General features: G+C 41.8%; 1 protein-coding gene across 1 annotated transcript; it reads right to left on the minus strand.

Annotated features, from left to right (window-relative positions):
• Window positions 1-77: 77 nt before the first annotated feature.
• LOC103372824 (neurabin-1-like) lies at window positions 78-12923 on the minus strand. The gene is made up of 18 exons (XM_008302565.1): window positions 11103-12923; window positions 10302-10434; window positions 8972-9092; window positions 8782-8886; window positions 6683-6776; window positions 6417-6590; window positions 6201-6254; window positions 5615-5715; window positions 4453-4581; window positions 4205-4301; window positions 4041-4110; window positions 3669-3805; window positions 3355-3581; window positions 3072-3137; window positions 1754-1952; window positions 1493-1591; window positions 1131-1319; window positions 78-735 (listed from the first exon to the last, which is right to left on the minus strand). The coding sequence occupies exons 1-18, from the start codon at window positions 12921-12923 to the stop codon at window positions 505-507; spliced, it is 4047 nt and encodes a 1348-aa protein (XP_008300787.1). The 3' UTR covers window positions 78-504.
• Between the last annotated feature and the right edge of the window lie 8502 nt (window positions 12924-21425).

The following is a 21425-nucleotide window of genomic DNA, read 5'->3' on the forward strand; positions in this document are numbered from 1 at the left end:
TGCCCCCTAATCGCTATTGGACCGCCCTGACAGTGAGTATCTTGTCCTACCTTGAATGATTCGAAGGCAACAGAAAGGAAGTTTAAAATGTTATTTATTTATACATAAAAAAAGCATTTACAGCGAATGCCTGAGTGCTTAAATCAGCACGTTTGTTAAATATTAAAATCATTCTACGGATAATTTATGGTTTAAAAAAAAGCATCACTGTAAGACATTTAAATCTCACACACACTTTTCAACTGAAATACACAAGAGAGATAAAATTGCTGAGTGAACTTTGGTGCTGGAGTCGACCTCTGCTCTGGTGTGAGGATCAATTCATCCCAACCGCAGTTCTGTGCGTTAAATGATATCTACGAAACAACAGAGGATGTGCGCAGTGGATCTAGATGTTTCTATTAGCTCAGTAGAAATAAGGTTCAAGTGTATTTCCGTAATGTGGACTGCAAACACACCCTCATGCTGGTGGTGTATCTCCGACCGCACCTCCGTCCTTTTCCTTTATAAAAGCGACTCAGTTCTTACGGTTTTGCCGCTCTGTCGGGTGTCTTTTGCGGACTTCTCCTCCCTCATCGTCCTCGTCTTCTCTTTGCCTTCCCCCTCCTTGTCTGAAACTGAATTCTCTTTGAGCCTCTTCTCTCCTCTCCTGTGCTCTTTATCCTCTCTCTTTTTCATCTCCTTCAGCTTCTTTTTGAGGACAGACCGGTCACTTTGACTGCACACACCCAGGGCCTGACAACAGAGGAATGTGACCGTAAACAGAAGAGTCGTGGTTTGTGTCCACATGAAGGTTAATGAGCCTCAGACAAAAACAAAATTCCAATGTTTAGCAGTCGTGTAAATTTAAAAAGATGTTAATATCAAACTTGGTAATTACATGGACTGCTATGTGTTGATGAGTTAAAGGAGAAACTGTAAAACCAGTATGAGGAAGAAGATGTTCAGCCCAGTGCTCTGAACAACTAACTGGTTTTGAAATTCTGAATGAATTAGAAAAACAATCCAACATTACAACTGTTAAAACATGCAGATCAGAACATACATTTCCAGTATGGTTAATTAAAGGTGAAACATATCAGTCTGACTTTGGCCACAATATTTCCTGAAAATGTTTCTCATCTGCTCACCTTGAGTTTCTCGCTGTCCATGCTGAGCAGCTGCGTCCCATCCACACCTCTGGCAGCAAACTCTGACGCGTATTGATCCATGTTCATGGCGATTAACCACAGAATCACCTGCTGGTTGTTCCACTCCAAGACGGGCCGACTTTGCCACTGATTGTTGTTGTTGGCGGGAACTGGGTCATCGTCCAAAGTCTTGACAGGACACCAGAGAAAGCACCGAGAGAAGCGACAGAGAGAAATGAGAGGAAGCTGTAACTAAAGAAGAGTACGTTTGGGAAAACTGACTAGACGAGGAGTGCTCCGTGAGGAATGAAAGAAGAAAAAAAAATAAAGGTAAAGAAAAGGAAAGGGCAGGATAGACTCACCTCAGTGGAGGAAAAAGTGAAATTGGGAGAGTGTCCAGAGAGGGAGTGTTCAGAGACATGACCCACCATGCTGGAGCTGTCCACTGGAGAACCAATACTCTGGAACCAACAGAAACAGTCCTGGGCTGCCTTCGTACTTCACATTTGCTGCATGCTTACCCATGCATGAGTGCTTATTTTAAAGGATTTCTATTTGCATGAGATATCTGGATCAGCTAACCTACGTGGTGTCAGATAGAAACACGGTCAGAACTTTCTTACATGATCTCTTCTGCCTGTAGTTGTCAGATACGGTAAACTGCTGCTGGATACGGACCGAAGCCTCTCCCTGCTGATCTCTTCTTCCTTTTCTCTGCCTCGCTCTCCGAACCAGGGGAAGGGCAGGCAAGAAGGCATGGAGGTGACAGAACCTGATGGAGAAACTCCAGTGGGCCCATCCACCAGGTCTCCATATGAACTCCTGTTAAAAGAAAGTAAATTATTAACATTAAAAGGTCCAATATGGTGACATTTTTTGTGTCTTTTGTGATTGGTAGAAACTTGGAGGTGGAAAATAAAAGCTGTTAGTCTGACCACTTCTCAAGCCCATCCCACAACTATATAGAGTCTCAACTTTGACGGCCAATCACGCTTAGTGAGCTGTAACATTCCAACTGAAGAACAAACAGACGTCGAGCTCACATTTTGTATATTTCCTCACTGCTGAGCTGCCTCTCAGGCCACCAGATTTATTTGCCCTCCAGAGCTGCTTCTGTTAACTCTAAAATGTCTCAGCTAGGAACAAAGCTCACCAAATGTGTTACTGTTGGCTGCAAGAGTGAACACAAGAGTCCTCGTGCACCGCATCTGAGGAGCTGAAAATCCAGTGGATTGCTTTTGTTTTTAATGACAAGGTCAACACCACAATGGGAAAATCCTTAGTGTTAGCATGATGTGTGACTAATGTAAGCTTTGATTGTATACCTGCATGTCAGAGCTCTGTGGAAGTTACTGAGTGACTGGATTCAGAATGGAAAAGCTGCAGCTCCATGAAGTCAGTGACCACCTGTAAGTCCCTTTTCTAATTTTACATGAGTTTTAGTTTCCTCTTCTTTTGACCTTTTCCTGCAATGTTTTTTTTTCTTTTTTGCACGCACTTGTTTTTTGTCTGACTCTTTTTAAAACCTGATTTTAAGATTCGTCTTTCACTGTGCTTGCCGTGTGAAGCACTTTCCAACGTGGATTTTGTGCTATGAATAAAAGTTTATTCTATTATTGTTCCAGCTCTCCTCCTCTTTTTATTTCATTCTTTTCACTGAGGTGGAAAGAGCAGCAGCATGATAATTGTTTTCTCTAAATAAACTAACCTCTGTATAATACTTTTCTTTTTTTTTATGTGCATAAATTACAATTGCACATAAAATGCAGGTAAATAGAAAAAAAGCACCGATTGAGCTACACGGCAGTTCGGATCACACTTTTGAGTGGCTTTAATGTTTAGCCTGAATAAATGACAACTCAATTTTAACACTTACTTTTGTATCACATAGTAACCGATTTACTCAGTTTTTGCTTTTGTGGATGAGTAACATTATCACACCTGTTGTTCACAGATCTTCTGCTGCGTTTTTCGCTTCTCCTTTTGTTGAGAGACTTGCGAAGGCCACTAAAATGAAACACACAGCAGTCATCAAAAGTATCAGGACAAAGCATATCACCAACAAAATGCTCACTCAATCCCTCCATTACACCAGCCACTGTGGCAAATATCCAGAAATCTGCTGTGGCTAAAAGGAGAATCCATACACTCTCATGGCTGTTTCAACATTTTACATTATTACAACTCAAAATATAAGTCAAGGAAAGAGGCAGAGCTCCTGTACCTGAAGTCAGGAAATTTTCTTTTGGATTTTCTGGATGCTGAGGATTTGCACGGCGAGGGAGTGACGGTGTCATTGATGTAGATGGGAGGGGTGAAGACGGAGCTGGTGGGAGGCTGCGGGCTGAAGGCTGAGAAAGAGGACGTACTGGACAGGTCACTTCTGCTGCCTTGCACCGCCGTGGGAGCAGACAGCGACAGGCTCTCCTGTGGTTTCTGGACTAGTTCATCCTGCAGCAAAAACAGAGGACATTTGTGTCAGCTGGAAACTGTAAATTCACTATCAGTGCTGCCACATTTGTCACCTCTGCGTCTTACCTGTTTTCTGAAGCTCTCTCGGAGTTTGTCGCGCGAAGGAGGGTGGCGCTTGGATTTCTGGGCGAGCTGGGCTCTGGCTATGTGAGCGCTGGAGTCCAGGCGTCCTGTATCGGGGACTGGAATATACCAGTCTGAGCATGAGACACAAACACATTTACTTCGCCTCGGTCAAAAAGCACATTTTTATTCAAAGGGTTACACAAATCATATGTTTTTTTTTCTAACTGTGACTGCTTTATCTGAACCACACAGAAAGCTTTGAAATCCTTTGACATCAGAAATATTTATAGCCAGCAGCAGCAGCAACAAAGCCAAAGAAAAAACAGTCACATAAGCGGTACACTCGACTGTTACATGAATACAGATGCTTACCTGTGACTGAAGAGTCTACAGAGTGATTCTTTCTCTCGGTTACAGCCTCTTTTCCCTCTTGCTGCGCCATCTGTCATAAACAGTGTGAAACAATGACTACAGAGAAATGGCAGGTTCGGTGGCAGTGAAGTAAATCCATGCAGGATTGAGAAGTCTCCTCTCACCTGGATTTGCAGCCTTTCAACAGTGTCTCTGTGCTGCTTATCTCGCTCCTCTAGTTCTCTCCTTAAATCCGCTTCTCTTTTCTCCCCCTCTTCCTCTCTGAAAACCAGTATTTGAAAATGTTAATTCCAAATGTATATGGGGGGAAAAAGACTCTTGTGTAACTTTGCTAGATAACAAAATACACTCCCAGTAAATTTTTCGAATCATATGCCACGCTGTCGGAGAGTTGGCTGGATTCCATAAATACCTGCTCTGGTATTCTCTGACCAGTCTCTTGGCCTTGCTGTATTTGATCTCCAGGCATTCTGACTGGCTCTGGGCATCGGCCAGTCGCTGGCTCACAACTCTGCACAGTGTCTGGGCCTCTTGCCAATACCTGATTAATAGAGCAAGTGTCATTGTCACCTTCTCAACCAACATTATCATGTTCTGTATATTTATTAACAGGATTATAATTTGCAGCCTTTAGGCATCTAAACTCTTCTAGTAAATGATTATATTTATGTTTTCATGGATGGATTGTATCTGCCTCTTTGCTTTTAATGTAATTTATTAATCATTGGGTTTATGTTTTTTGGATTGATTTTATCCGTCTTCTTATAGTTTTGTGTGAAGCACTTTGAATTACCTCGGGGTATGAATTGTGCTATACAAATAAACCTGCCTTGCCTTGCCTAAATCCCAAAACCTGCTGGCAAACTGATGGTATTTCTGAAAAAAAAAAAAGCCCAAAATCACACCATTTATTTGAGTCAGAACTTTAAAAATCATTAGATTTTTAATTTTCTGATGGTCTTTAATATAATCATGAGTGACATACATTTTGTTGGAAATATTAAGTCAATAAAATCATCAAATAAATCATGATATTTCATCAAAAATTACTTTATTCTACATGTCTTATTTGAAAAAAATCACCAAAATAAACTGCCTGTGTCAACCAAATTCTGCAAAAAATAAAATAAAATTCTGTTAGTTACCACTAAAGTCACATAAAAAAAAAAATCTGGGACTTTTTGGCTAAACTGCAGGCTGCTTGTACACAGAGCAAATATGAGACAAATATGGAAACAAATTAAAAATGCTAGTTGTAAACTATCTAAAGTATGTTTTCATTGTTTTCCATTATTGGTAACACCTGAGAGTACTTGGAAAAATGTTGGAACTGTTGAGTCCAGGTTACCTTTTTCTTGTTTTATGATTTGTGGCAGTACAACTGTGACATTTTTTAGTTCTCTCTGCTTCTAGCCATGATTGTGCCGTTTCCATTAAGGTGCAGGCCTTCAGATTATGATGACAAATGAGCCCAGAGTGAGTAAAAATGTGACAGGAGCCAAAAACACCTCGGGGTCCAGAGGGTTTAGCCTCATGTCTACCTTGGCAAAAACATTTAGTAAATACCAACATACTTCTCCAGTTTGTCAGCCTTCTCCTCTTCATCCTCCGCTCTCTGCTCCAATTCAGCCCTCTGGCTCTCCCAGTGGGCCCGCTGCTCCTCCCATGCCTTTAACTGGGAGACACACAGCGAAAGATTATTTCTTTATATCTGCGATGAATGTCATATGCACAGGAGGAGAGAAAGACTTTGCTAGAAAAAGGCCTTCATGTTTTATGTCAGAAACTGTTCTTTAGATCTGGAGGAACTGTATCCTTCTAACATTTTTTGACTTCAAGAGTTTTCTAACAACAAATGAAGTATTCACAGATTTAACACAGTCGGATAGAAGAAAAGCCAGATTTTCTTGTGAAAGGCTTTCGCCAACCCAGTTATGTCACAGCGGTGATTACTTCAAGGCAAAGGCAGAAAAGCAGGGCTGACACAGAGAAGTGTTGGAACACGGCCCGTGTCCTAATAACTCCACACCGAGCCATCTCATACACAGTTAAATGGGTCAGACTGTTCCAAATTTGGATACAAAGGTAGCGTATTAAAGTGAGTACAGTTATTGGTTTGTGCGTGTGAGCGATGTCTCTGTTTAAACTTGAATGACCAACCTTTTCTCTGGCGTGCTGAAGCTGGGTTGTTCGGCTTCGTAGTTTTGACTGAAGCTGTTAAGAGTAGAAACAAGAATGAATGAATGGGTACATTACAATCAGTAAGAAAAGACACACACTTGAATGCTTTGTCTTCAAAAACTGCTGTTAATGTCACTGATCATGTTTTGATGCAGTGTTTTGTTCAATAATAATGAATGAATTCAGGTAACGTACCTGCTGGTATTTGAGGCAGAGCTGGTAGTTGTCCAGGCTGGAGAGAACAGACACATCCTCCTCTTCATCCGCCTCCTCCTCTTCTTCTTCCTCCTCTTCTTCCTCAACCACTGAGCACTTTTCTGACATGCTATCATGACTATCATTGTCCTCTTCTCTGCTGCCTCCTCTTTGCTTCTTCACATATAAACATACATAGAAGACAACAGAATCGTGAGTAATCGTTACAACGATTCAACCTCCCCTGTTCTTTTAGGAAAACTCACCTTTTTGGTTTTTGTTTTATCCATTTCCAGGCTTTCATTGATGAGTCTAGCCACCTCGCTTTCCACTCCCTCCTTCTCTCGGCCAATCAAAAACCTGCGACACAACACAGACATCCATTAATCCGTCTCATAACACACATAGTTCTGCAGATCACGCTGTGGTACAACCTTTGTCACAGCAGATATTTTGACTTGTCAAAATAGTGAAGTGAAGTACAGGTGCTACAAAGAACATTAACAATGGTACGGTAAGTCATGGCAATTTCTGAGCATCCATCCATCATCTATACACCGCTTAATCCTCACTAGGGTCACAGGGGGGCTGGAGCCTATCCCAGCTGACTCAGGGTGAAGGCAGGAGGTCTATCACAGGGCTACACTTAGAGACAGACAACCAAGCACACTCACATTCACACCTACGGACAATTTAGAATCACCAATCAACCTCAACATGTTTATGGACTGTCCTTTTTGGGTGTCCTCACCGGGACGTGAACCGGTAACCTTCTTGCTAACGACTGAGCATGCATAATTAATAAATAAATAATTCAAGAATATTCATGCCTGTGTTTCTACCTCCTGTGACCTGTCGAGTCCTCTGTTCAAACCATGCTTCTGCGGTATGCTGTCATTGCACACGTACACAGTTGCAAGCACAGACTGGTTTTAATGCTCTCTAAATGTTGGGCCTTTTACAGACACTGTGGTATGTTGTGGGAAAGTGCTGTCAAAAATGGTGTTGTTGGACAGTTTATGTCAGAAAATGTATTATAAAGGACAAAGACCATATGGGGAAAAAGTTGGTGTTAATGTGCTAATGTAGTCATTGGTTTGCCTAAACGCGTCCAAAACGTACAACCTGAGGTGTTGAAGCAATCTTAAAAAGGAAAGTGGTAGGAAGTAAATAACCTCAAGCACTTTACTTAAGTAGGATTTTAGGTAGTATTTCTACTCCTTTCTACATTTCAGAAGGAAATATTGTACTTTCTACTTCAGTATTTTGGTCTGACAACTTTATTTGCTTTCAAGATGAAGATTTTACACAACTGATGATGTAACACATCAACAACATTTAAAAATACTCTTTACAGGTTAAACCAGTCATTTCCAGATGTTTGGCTTCTGATGTCTTAAAAAAAAAAAACAAAACAGTGTGTAGTCAGTGCTACATTTCAAATATCTGTTCACTGTTAAAATCGCTCCCAAATAGTGATTTTCCCACTACATTTTTTTTTAATGGTTTCATGTCACGAAATATTCAAATGATTCAACGCCTCACAAAAATCAAAGTTAAGAGAAAAAGTCCCAAAAACTGAAAACACATTTTTGTATCATAACATTGTTTTTTCTTTTTTACCATTAATCACTTGAGCCCTCATTTTCTCTTTGTGTATAAAACAGCACAGAACTAGCTCCACCTGAAGCAGCAACAACAGTTATGTGCTGCTGATATACTCACACTTGACTATTAATAATCTAATAGTGTCATATATAATAACATCTCAGTCAGATGGACCAAACCAGTACTTTCATTTTAATAATTTAACTATATTTTGCTGCTAATACTTACATACTTTTACTCAAGTATGATTGCACAGGCTCCTTTTTCTTGTAATGGAATATTTTTTCACATTTTTCTTTTGCACTTTTACCTAAACAAAGGATCTGAACACATCGTCCTCCACTGCTTTAAAGTGTCACAATCTTAAGTACTGATCAGTTAAAATATGCAAATTTACTTATATGGTCCTGGGAAGAAAAATTATATTTACCACACTGTGACTGTTTCATCTTTAAATAACTTCAGTTCTGTAAGAAAGAACACTTTCAGAAGTCTTAGAAAGGCTCTGCCATTAATCACCTGCACTCTTTTTTAAAGTGTCACATCAAATACCAAAAATGCACTTTGAAGCCCAGTTTCCAAATAAAACGATGAAGACTATATGCTTCGCTGTTTGTCCAAACTAGCAGCAGTTCACTAGATATAAGCAGTGGGAGGAGAAGAAAGAAACTGCTTAATATTACTAGATTCAGTATCTGTCAGAGACTAAGCAAATGTTGCACTGTCAAAAAACAAACAACTAAATCTAGTCTCTTACTTGACGAGGCCTGATGTGTTCTTGAGGACTGTGGCAGCAAACAGCTGGGACACTCCAACCAAGCTCACTCCATCCACCTCCACAATCTGGTCATTCACCTGAATCCTAACACACAGAAACATACACAGATAAACAAAAATAGTGTGTCTCTGTCATTTCCAACCGACAAGAGACTGACGTGGAGGCCTACCTTCCATCTTTCTGTGTTGCTCCTCCTTCAGTGATTGTCTTGACAAAGATTCCCAGTTTTTCCAGTCCCTGGTCAGCCCCGACACCCATTCCTATGATACTTATGCCCAGTCCATCGTCTCCTAGAGGAAGTGGGAAAAGGAGTAGGTAGTCAAGACATTAGGAATTTATTCTCATATTAGCAATGTTTGTTGTTAATGCCACTCGATATAACCAGTTTTGGGCGTAATGCATTACTGTAATCAGATTACATTTGTCCTTAAACCATATACAGTGATTAATAAATTTATTAGACCACCCGTCTAATTTGTTAAGCACTATATATATCATCCAGCATGATGAAGTGCTTTAATGCGCACTCAGCTCTCAATGTTTTACCATTTTGAACAGGAATGAGGAATTTCAAACTGAATTCACCTTTTTGTACCCAAATTTGAGCCACTGGGCTCCTCTGAGAAGTCAGAAATTAATCAAGCATCACACTCAACCACTAAAACTTTTTTTTTTCTGCTCAGGAATGCAAGTAAATAACTACAATTTGACATCTTAACCAAGAAATAAAAATATGCTTTACTAATATGCTGTGTTTTTTTGTAAAACAATACATTTAAAGAATTATGGATAACAATAATAAATATATTTTAAGCATTAAAAGTATTATTTTGGTTGAAGAGCTTCTACATACTGGTGTATTAACCATTACAGAAACATAAAAAGTTATTTTGGTAATTACCAATGCTGTTGATTTAGGGCAGCTGTGGCATAAACCTTACATTGGGCAGTGGTTGAATACATTTTTTAAGCACTGTACATAACATATTCCTGCTAAAATCAGTAATCACATTGCGGCTGCTAATCAGTTACAGTGACTACTTATATTTTGAGGCAGTTTGAGCTTAATGCCCGTTCCACATTAATTCCCTTAGACACGCAATTGAGCCTTGTTTTCATCGCAACATCCATTGGAGCAGTTTTTTCCAACTTTGCTGCTGTGGCAATGTTCTTTGACAGCCTAAAAAAAAAATCTTGTGCCTATTCTCCTTATGAATATTTGGATTTGTACTGGTTTGTGTGCATTTTTAAGGTTTAAAGTTGTGGATTTGTGTGAATGTAATGTTAGTAGTGTAACAAATGACTTTCTACAGGGAGAAAATTAGTGAAGTTATGCATTATTTTAAAAATGCAAGGTGAAATGCTTTTTTTTTTTTTTTTTTAAGTCATGACCCCAACATTGGATTCGACCAGCTGGCTTTGGAAATTAGAGCCTGACATACAGACACGAAACAGACATAATCAAATCAGAAGCAACGAGAGGCAAAACAGACACAAACCCTTTTCTATCTCCACTGGAATAACGTCCATCCTGTCCACTCTCTTCTCCAGCTCAAACTCAGCCGAGGCCGACACCGGGTCAATGTCCTCATTGTGCCTGTCGTAGTCGGCGTTAGAATATGTGCTGTACACCTGAAAGACACCGGTCAATATGCAGCTTAAACCTGTGATGGCCTCAACTTAGATCAACACTGATGTCAAAAAAATGTTTTATGCATTCACGTCTAGTACGTTTGCTCATCATGAACAGGCTCTAAAAAGAACCATCTGCAGTTATTGACACAACAAGTCACTGTTTATGTAGACCAATCTGTCGATGAGAGTCAGAGCGAAACAATCAGGAAGTGCAAAAGGCTTGAGCAAACCAGAGAAGCACAATTATGAGATTGCTAAAAAATCTCAAAGTACACACACAGCTTCCATGTGGCAGTTCAGGATAATACACTGACTTCTACTGAAACAGTTTGTTATGAATTGATCCAGATTAATACTAAACACATCCACAGGACTTTTTTTTTTACTGCATTTATATAAAGGCAGCTCTGAGCCGGGTGATGACAGAGTAAGGCATGTGGGATCTTGCCTCTCTCCTCCTCCCCTAATGGATTAGAAACATGGCTTTGGGCTAACACTTCTCTTACATGGATTCAAACAGCAGCTGGAACTGACAGTCACACAAATCTACAATAAAGAGGTTTAGCAAATGCATGACTTCATAGACACGCAGCCCCGGAGCTGTCAATAAAACGAACAGCTGAAAAGCCCACGACTTCACAACTTTTTTACAAAGAACAGCCTACCTTGATCGGTGCAGAGGAGAACCTGACCTTCCTCTTTGCAGCTTGTGACGCATCCTCCTTCTCCTGGTCGGTCAGTTCAGGCACACCAGGAATTTCCTCGTATTCCAATAGGGGTTCATTTTGTGCACGCGGAGGGTCTTCCAAGTCGGGTCTTGGTGATGCTGAAAGCTCAGGATGAGACTGGGATTCCTGATCATACACAAAAGCCTCGTTCTCAATCCCACAGGATACCCCTGTTTGGTCCTCTTTGCCTCCATCTACACCAACTTTTCCATCACTATCTCCACTGCTCACCACACGCTTGACCTCCTCAACAACCAGCTCAGGTGTTGAACCTCCTTCTGACCCACTTTTCTCTTCACTTCTTCCCTTCTCTGTGCATTCCTCCTCGCCACCTTCACCTCTCCTCTTCCCGTCACCTTCTTTGTCCTCCTCTTGCATTGTGAGCCTCTCTTTCCCTGCAGCACTTTCATCCACTTGGGACTTTGCCTTTTTCTCCCTGTTTTCTCTTTGCTCTGTTGACTTCTTCTCAGCCCGTGCAGTGAACTCTGTGTTCTGCTCCTCCCTTTCACCCTCCCATTGTTCATTCACCTGCCGATACTTGTCTCTTCTGCCTTCTTCGCCATCCTCAGCGACTCTTCCCCACTGCGCCGACAACTCCTTCTGTTGTTCCTCTGAGGAAACGACCGGCCTCTCCTCTCCGTTTTCCATGCTGGGCTCCTCAAAAACATCATCCACTAAGGCCTCCACGCCTTCTCCTGCAGCTTTGTTTGTTTCAATCTCACCCTCAAGCCAGTTTTTGCTGTATTTCCACTGTTTCTCTTCTTCACTCTCGTCGCTTTCTGACGACTCATTCTTTATGTCCACCAGTTCTGCCCTCAGTGTCTCCTCGGGGGTCAAGCAGGGGTCAAGTGCAACGCTTTCTGCCCTTGCTTCCTCCATTTGTGACACTGTGGTTTGATCATGTTTGCCAAGATAGGCGGGAGATTTGTTGGATGCTTCACCGGGGCCATCCGATACAGGAGATTTAAGGTGCCTTGTCAGTGACACCGGCGCAGGAGGCTTCAGCGATGAAATATTTATGATGTGGTTTATGGATTTGTCTTTATCCAAGCCGTCCTCCTCCGTGTGCTTCCTTGTCCTACTTGCCGCCTCCTCCTCCTCATTTTCCACCTGGTTGACGTCTCCTTTCTCATCTATCCCCTTGCTTTCCCTGCCAGTCACAGGTTTTGAAATCTGTCCTCCACCACTTCCACCCTCCTTCATCTTGGTCTCAAACAACCTCCTGGCTACAGAGAACTTCTGAGCCAGGGCAGCTCTGTCGATATCTGCTATTTCCTCTCCTCTGGATGGTTTGTCATGCAGAGATGATTCTGGGGTAGATATACTGGTTGCAGTGCTAAAAACGGAGGAGGAACTTAGGACTGAACGTCTGGATCCAGAGAAAGGTGAAGTCTGGAGCTGCAGGCTAGGATTTTGAGGAGAGAAGACAGGTGTGGAGCCAGGGCTCAGCACTGGACCGCCATCTTGTCTCAACTGCTGGCTGTCCATTTGAAGGAAAATGTTATCTCTGATCTTGGTTCCCCTGGTGCCGGGGATCCTACCTCTGCTGGTGGCGGTGTGGGACATTGTGGGATCCGACAGGCTGGGTGGCAGAGTGTCTGAATGTGAAGCGGAGCGTTTGGCGGCAGCAGCAGCAGCTTTGGTCCCTGGTTGTAGGCTGGTCCCAGTGTCAAATGAGCATTTGATCGCATGGAAATCAGTTTTGTAAGTTATCCGGTGAGGGGAGGCACTTCGGCCTTTGCTGTCTGTCCGCATCATCTGGGAATGGAGGTTCTCTGAAGTGAGGAAAAAAAAAAAGACTGTGGTGCAGCTGAGGGAAAAGCTTTTCACAGGCAAGGAAAGCACCTGAGCAGGTAGATAGTGGTGGGAGGGTTTGCTGGTACAGTGGAATTGTTGCAATAAGGCAAGAAATGCTTGATAAAAGAGCTGGTGTGTTGAGAGGTTTACTGCGTTGGCCTGATGACAGCAGCTGGTAGGACTTGGAGTGGGAAGTTCATTGTCATCAGGTGGTGTTCAGATTTAGATTCTTCAAATCACCATCACCACAGCAAAATGTCTCCTAAGAGATTGAGAAAGGGTTGGTACAAAGCAATCATTAAGGTGAACTGGCATGATCTTGCAGGTCAGTGAAATACAAGCCAGTATGCATCCCAATTACACCATCAATTCAGACAGAGAAAACTCCTCAAACTTCGGTCACAACCAAGACAAGCTGTCAATTTCTGACTTGCAGCTAAATGCCAGAATTAAAACCAACAGTTTTTAGGTGTACTCACGCTCAGATGTTTTGTTACACAGCTACCTGCCACAGGTATCCACAATTAAGGTAACAATTCACCAGCAGTCACCTCTTCACAATGGCTATGTGCGCGTTCATGTGCGGTCGGAAAGTGAGAGAGTGGAAACAGTACCGTGGTAAATATGCGATTTTCCCCCGGCTGCTTTAACTTATACTACTTGTAAATTATTAAATCGTTAAATTGACAAACGGTCAGTGTGGACAAGCGTAGTCTGTCCCAAATGTTTTGGGATTGCGTGTCAAATGACCCTGAGCTAGCTTAAACACGCTCTGTTGTTGTTTATGCAAAGAGCTAAGTTAATTAGTTAACGAATCTCAATGCAAAGCTTCCCCGTGACAGCTTCTCATAGCGTTAGCCACGACCCTCTGACATAGCATTGCAACTGCACTTGTTTTTGTGATTTACAATTGACTACTTGCCACTTAAACTGGAGAACAAAACTACTGCTGCTCGTCAGTGGTGGAGTTTACGGCAGCACTTGAAGGCAGCAAAAATATCCATCCTGGCCCGAGTGCGCGCGCAGTTTAAAGGTCGCTGACTTGATGGTCAGTTTACCGGAATATTTACCGAACACCGGTAGCTGTCTGCCTCACATTGTCAGTTCTTTTCTCTTACCGTACAAGTGTTGTCGGTCTTGCAGCCGGTCGGTACCGGCGGCTCCCTCGCTGAGATAAATACAGACAGATGGCGACTCATGTCTCTAAATACTGTAACTGGATTATCCCCCAGTAATCCTGTGTAAACTACTCCAGTAACCGTGAAGCACCGCCGGTAAGTGGGTCCCAGCACCGGGGCAAGTCAGCCTACATTTAAGGATCCAGTAGTAACATGTGTGACCTGTAATGTGTTTACGTTCAGTCGGAAGCTTTACCCTTTTGCTCACTTGAGCCTGTCACTGTTGTGTTAAATGACCACTGAGAGCCTGTAATGCTAATGGTGCCATCTCCAATAACACACACTGCTTTTGTTGCTTTGTCTCTCTCCAAAGTGGCTAATCATTTAACATACTGGCTTCATACACTGAACATAAAACCCGGTTAACTTCTACCAAGCATGCAGGTGACTGGTGCATCCACTTACCTTTACCTGTTTCCCAGCATCACTGCCAGTCTTGCTGTCTGCTGTTAAAAGCCAGTACCACTCTTAGCAGAGCCTCTCCTGGGCTCAGAGGAAAGCATTCAGGGAATATTCACCTGTGTGCATGATGCAGGTTAGTGCAGTCAGCCAGATCTCCCACTCCCTACCTGTGTGTGTGTCTCTGTGTGTGTGTGAGGCAAATGATAGCAGTGATGCAGCACCTGCTGATGTGTGTGTGTGTGTGTCTGCCTACCTGTGTGCGTGATGCCTGTTGGTGAGCCGGTGCAGTACCTATGTCTGTCTGTGAGGCTGCCTTGTGTGGCAGGTGGACCGGACCGGACTGGACTCTGCTGGACTGGAGTGATCTGCACAGAGCTGTGGAATGGTTCTGCTCACTGTGACCTGGATCTGACTGGAGACCATTGTCCCAGGTGGCACTGGGACCTAGTTGATATAAATACTAGCCAATCACAAAAGCCTTCTTCTGAATGAGGCTAACCAAGAGAGGGAGGGGAGGGAAGGAAAGTGAATTCAAGTAGAGATGGAAATTGAGGGAGTGATGTCGGGGTGGGTGGCAAAGTAAATTTAGAGAAGGAGAAGCTGCAAGAAAGTGAGCGAGGCGGGGCAGATGGAGGCAAAGAATAAAGGGAAGGAGTTTAACCTGGAATGTGAGAAGCAGTAGAAACAGGAATCACTCAGGGAGTGAATGGAGCTGTACAGGTAGGGAAAACAGTAAATCACAGGTATAAGTGCTGTGGAATAACAGCAAGTCCTTTCTTTTTAACTCAGCAGTATTTATGATTGATGGCAGGTAAGATGAGAAATACAGGGATCTATGTGTGCTGACATAACCCTCAACTCGCATTTCTCTCACCAGCAGCGGGTCACCTTGACTGAAGTTTCTGCTCTGCCCTCCTCAGTATCACACGCTTTACAGTTTAGGCATAGATCGTTATATCTACACACACATGCACACTTTGTATTTTGTGCAACTTTACACTTCTGCTCCACTACATCTCAGAGATAAAGATGGTACTTTTTACTCCACTGTTCCTTTGTTCATTAGTGAAAACCTTGTATTTTCAAGTGGGGTGATTTTGAAGTTGAATTTTGCAGATAAACTGAAAGATTTTCTTTGTAGAGAAATGCACGTCTCACAGGGCGACAATGCTACAAAGATATGATGATCTTTTAGAATAGGATGTATTGCTGTCGATTCAACTACCCAGCAGTATCTTAAATTAGCTTGGCCATCAGCATCTTCAGAAACAAAATGAAGTATTTGCAGCAGTAATGATAATCCAAAAGCACAACACATAAGAGCGACATTTTACTGCAGAATAAATGCTGTCACTTGTAATACTTTGAGCAATTTTTTCAGATAATTCTTTTACATGTACGTTCACAGCATTGTATTGCTACTTTTAAGTAAGTAAAAGATCTAAATACATCTTCCACTGTTGTTGTGGGCAGTCATAGTATTGAGCTGGTGGGATGCAGGTGGAGTGATGGTGGAGCTGCAGGCGTGAAACTGTTCCCTTTTTGCTGAACCACGCCTTCTAATGAGAACTAATAGATTGGTGTCAGTGCCTCTCTCCTGAGTTAGAATTTGCCACATATCAGTCCTTTTTCCTTGCTGTCTCTTTTGATTCTATTAGAATCTGACACACATATAAGCTGATACTCTTTTGCTTGTCACAGATGCTGTGTATACCAGTTTGTGTCAGCTGATAAGCAACAAGAAACCACCCATTATCTATACACCGCTTAATCCTCACTAGGGTCACGGGGGGGGGGCTGGAGTCTATCCCAGCCGACTTAGGGTGAAGGCAGGAGACATCCTGGACAGATCACCAGTCTTTCACAGGGCCACACTTAGAGACAGACTCTCACATTCACACCTTTGGACAATTTAGAATCACCAATTAACCTCAACATGTTTTTGGACTGTGTGGGAGGAAGCCGGAGAACCCGGAGAGAACCCATGCTGCACGAGGAGAACATGCAAACTCCACGCAGGTGTCCTCACCGGGACGCGAACCGGCGACCTTCTTGCTGTGAAACAACGATGCTACCACGTGCGCCGCAACAAGAAACCACAACACTGAATTGCCACACATACAGTACTATTCTAATCCACCAGAGAGCACTGACAACTTTATTTTCCCCTCATTACATATCTTGATCACTGTTTTAAACTGTTAGGGATCCTTATAAATATGTTTTCTATATTTTCATGTTAACAGTACATGTTACATGGCATATTACGCATGCGTTCAAAATATAATTTAACTTACTATTGAGAGTGATATTGCTCAAACATCCAGCATCTGCGTGGCTCTAGTGATTATACCTTTAAATCCTGCTTTAATGAAGTGCTACTACACCGACACTGTCAAATTACAAAAAGGACAGATGCCGTCTGAGAGTTGATTTCAGCTGTGTGTGAGTGTTCTGAGTTTGTTGTCATGTAGACTGCATTTGGCAGACGGTCATGCCCCATATGGTTATCTGTTCAGTCAGCCATATTTAGAGTTCCCCCAGTTTCACAAGGGAATTGCATTAAATCCTCTGAACATTTAAATGCAGACACGCACACGCACGCTCCCTCGACTTGGCTCGTGGCTGGGATGAACGCACAAGTCTGCAGTTTAATGAGCAAAGAGGGATGTAGCGCTGCTGCAGCTCTGCAAAGTTAGTTTATAGGAGTACAGTGAGTTCGTGTAACGTGCCCCTTTATGGCAGTTTTTATAGCTCAAGTGAGTGTGTATCTATAAATCTGTAAACAATGATGCTGCCACTGTGTGCCTAGATGTGTGTACTGCACATCTATCATTTTAACAACATTAGTAATAATGTTATAATCCTGTATGGAGATCCTCTCATCCTGTTGTAGATGACTTTGTAGAGCTCAACTGACAGAATTGTAGATTCAGTTTTTATCATTGCCAAGCCTGATAATAACTGATTTTTTTTTTATCATGCCATGATGTGAGAGTAGATATTTTTATCTTTCAGGAGCCTCGAAAATTCATAGATATTTATTTTCACATTTTGCATATGTTTGACGCAGTCAAAACTTTTCAGGGCAAAACTTTTTCCTTATCAACTCTCTGGATCCCAAGTACTTTCTGGGCCTTTTTTTTTTTTTTCTCTTGTCACATTTTTACTTACTGTGAGCTGTGACTTGTTATTGCAGTATTAAGTGCTTCAGCTCTGTGGAAAGAGCACAACCCATATTGGATTTTCTTTTTCATTACTTTTTTGCAGTACGACATGTTCTAATTTCACAGATCATTAAAAGAAAAACAGGCGGCACGGTGGAGCAGTGGTTAGTGCTGTCAGCTCACAGCTCGAAGGTCTCAGGTTTGAATTGTGATAATCTTTTTTATTTTTTTGCACTAATTGAAAAAAATCTGGAACACATCCTGCCGTTCAACCCAGTTTAGACAAAAAGTCCCAGAATTTTTCTAACATGATTGTTTGTCACAGCTGGGACGCTAATGACTTCCAGCTTGTGACGAGCTATGCAGAATTTTTTGGTTTATTTGCAGAATTTGTTTGGTGTGAACACTTTCGTTAGAGCTAATTTCTAAGTGATGCAGAATAAATTTAGAATAAACTGATTTTGATGTAATATCACAATTTACAGTTAGATCTAGTTGCACGTCACATATGATTAGTCCAAGGATAGTGGGAAAGTTAATAAATCCATCAAGTGTTTCTGTGTTCACAGTTTCAGCTCTGATAAATTGTGTCATTTTAGATTTTTAACATGCTTTTCAAACATATCAGCAAGCTTTGAAGTTAAAGGAATAAACTGGTTTTGTGGTGCTATCTGTATACTGCCTTTTATATTATTTTAGACTTTTTAAATTGTGTATGAAGTTGAAACAATTTTATTGTCCAGTCTGTAATTTAACTTTTGCTTCGAATATTTCCCCCCCCCAAAAAAACATCTTAAAAATAGAACATGTAGTCTTTGTGAGACAGCTGGCACTGACACACGCACTTAATTTTAACAGTCTGGTAAAAACTTGCTCAATCACCCTCTAGCATTACAGTCATGCGTGTTGAAGTGCCATTTCAAACAGATGCAGCAGGGCGAGCGTAAACACACAGACGCACACAGACGCACACACAAACACACAACAGGTGCACACATTCTCACACTGTCTTTCACCTGATGCAGTAGAACTAATAACTTTAACGTCGTCAGTGCTGCAGGATGCAGGGAGGGAAAGAGGAGCTAAGTTGGAGGAGGCTGAGATGCAATAGTGATGCATTCTCCTGCGTCCCTCGTGCCTCATTTATCACGTTCCAAACAATCGTTGCCCTTGTCTCTTTGCTTTGACCTGCCGCGCTTTTACAGTGCCGACAACGAACGGAGTAAATCCCTAAATTTGTCTTGCACCTTCTGTTCTCCCTCCTCCCTGTTATCCTCTCCCTGTTTTCACATATGCATGGGACATATGTTTTTTTCGGCAGAATTGGATGCTCAAAACCTCTCAGCTCCTCTTCATCTACCCTCCCTCTCTTCCTCCCTCTCTTCCTCCCGTCCTTCCTTCCTCTCTTTGCTGCGGCGGCTGCGGTCATAGTGGTGACAGTCTGCATCCCTGCTGCTACTGCCGCCTCTCTCTCATCACTTGGGTTGAAACGAAACAAGTAAAACTAACACTGCTTTGTTGCTGTTTATAAATCATTTCACATGAGGAATCCTTCAAGGCGTCTTGCACGGATCTTTATTTAGGTACATCAAAGCTACCGACTACAGAAACAGTGTTTATATGCAGCTTATTTATGCCATCTTGCCTTATGTGGCCAGCTTAATGCTGAAAATGCTCTGATTTGGCTCTTCGCCTCCTTTTACATCTCAGTGTTTTTCATTATGCTCGTCTGGCCAAGAATGTAAACGCATATTATGACACAGTGCGTGGTCATGTACCGGTATATAAAGGCTGCATATCTGGTGTTATTATTCTAATGTTATATATTTGAAACTAAACAGGCACAGGTTTGGTTTTCAGTGAAGGGGGCAGAAGGATCCAGATATTAAGAGTTGTCAGAACCTTAGCTATTCCATCTAACCATAGCATTTGAGTGTACCAGAATTCCAGGGAAGCTGGGCATATTAGACTGAACTGACCACTTTTGAGCTTGAAATGTAATTTTTATGTTTCTGTACTTAAACCAAGCACCAATACAAATATATCTGCAGTTTGGCAAATATTTATGAATTGCTGCAAAAGATGAGATTGGCATTTAAGTTGTGCTTACAAATTGTCCTTGTCTCCATGTTGATAGTTTACATTCTGATGTAATATTAGTATCCTAGGCAGCAACCCTAAAGAATAAAGTGCTTTATGTACTACTCTTCACCCTAGCCTCCACTTTGTGCCAACTATGGCTTGCATATTTAATTTAAAACTGGTATATGGGTTGATTTTTGCCCTGGGATGACACTTAAAGAGCCCTAGGGTGTGTTACTGCTACAAATCAGCTATTAAACCACTTGTAGTGTCATCCCTTAGTAAAATTCACACTGGTGAAATATTATTCGAAATAGTGTTCTTTATGTAATTTTGTCTTATTAGGCAACCTAAATTTTACTGTGGGTCTGAAATCTACATTGTGCAGAAGATGTTCGTACCCCCTTGTCAAATGTAAACTGATTCAAAACTATATCACAAGTATTTTATCTTATGAACAACAAAAAAACAACTAATTTAGAAAGACTATCATAAAAATAGTGACTCTAAAGTAGAAACTCAGTGCAAGAAAAGTGAATACACATGCGATCACAGACACAAAAGTTAGAGAACCTGTGATCACCATAACAAAGATCAGGACAGCAGTGATTTCCAATTAGCCTAATGGCATGAACGTGCTTATAAAACTACATGTGACTGTCTGTGCCTGTCTGCATGTCTGCATCATGGCTCTACATGGGACAGAATTACCAGAGGATTTAAAATATCGGATTGTGTCTCCTCCAAAATGGAAAAGGATACAGGAAGATTAGTGGCCAACTAGAACTCCCTGTCAACGCAGTTGCAGCACTAATCAGGACGTGTAGAACAAGTTATCAGACCGCTAATCAGAACCACAGCAGTTGTCCTCCAGTGTGCTATTTGCACAATCTAGCTTTGAAAAACAGATGGGTGAGTGCTTCAGACTTGGCACAAGGGTCATCAGGGGAAATCAGAGATTCTGTTACGACTTAAGTGTGTGTAAAGCACACTGCATAACATGAACCCCTATGGAAAAACTAAATCTGGCTTTCTGTTTGGTGCAAAAAGAAGTCTGATGAGTATTGGGAGCATACTCTTTGGTCAAATAAGAATGAATTAGTTTGGCTCGTGTGGGATTCGGCACGTTTGGCATAAAGCTGGCCAAGATCACCACAGTGAATGCATAGTCCCGACAGTGAGGCGCAGAGGTGCAAAAAATGTTCGAGAGCATACTGCTTATGGATGGCAGCGTGAATGACAGTGGATTTACCAAAATACTGGCTGACAAGATGACTCCCAGTGTCCAGAAGCGTGCCAGTAGAGGAATATTCCAGCATAGCAGTGATCTACAGCACTCTAGCAAAAGCACATAGGAGTTTCTAAAGGAGAAAGAGTGCTCATAGAAGGAAATATTTGAATCTTAGTAATAAAAGATGAGGGGATTTTTGTTGTTCCTATGGTGAGGCCTGCATTTTTACATTTTTAATTTTTTTTTTACATGTTCTGTTTCAATTTAGAAGTAATGCAGTTGTTGAGAGGTGATGCATCTTGGAGTTAATTACCATGTAGGTGTTATTGCACGTGATTTTACTGCACTTTTAATGCATTTTACATCTTAAAAGACCTGGTGACACAGTGACATTCTATACATT

Source organism: Stegastes partitus, unplaced genomic scaffold (genome assembly GCF_000690725.1).
Source record: "Stegastes partitus isolate 25-593 unplaced genomic scaffold, Stegastes_partitus-1.0.2 Scaffold1838, whole genome shotgun sequence".
NCBI classification, from domain to species: domain Eukaryota; kingdom Metazoa; phylum Chordata; class Actinopteri; family Pomacentridae; genus Stegastes; species Stegastes partitus.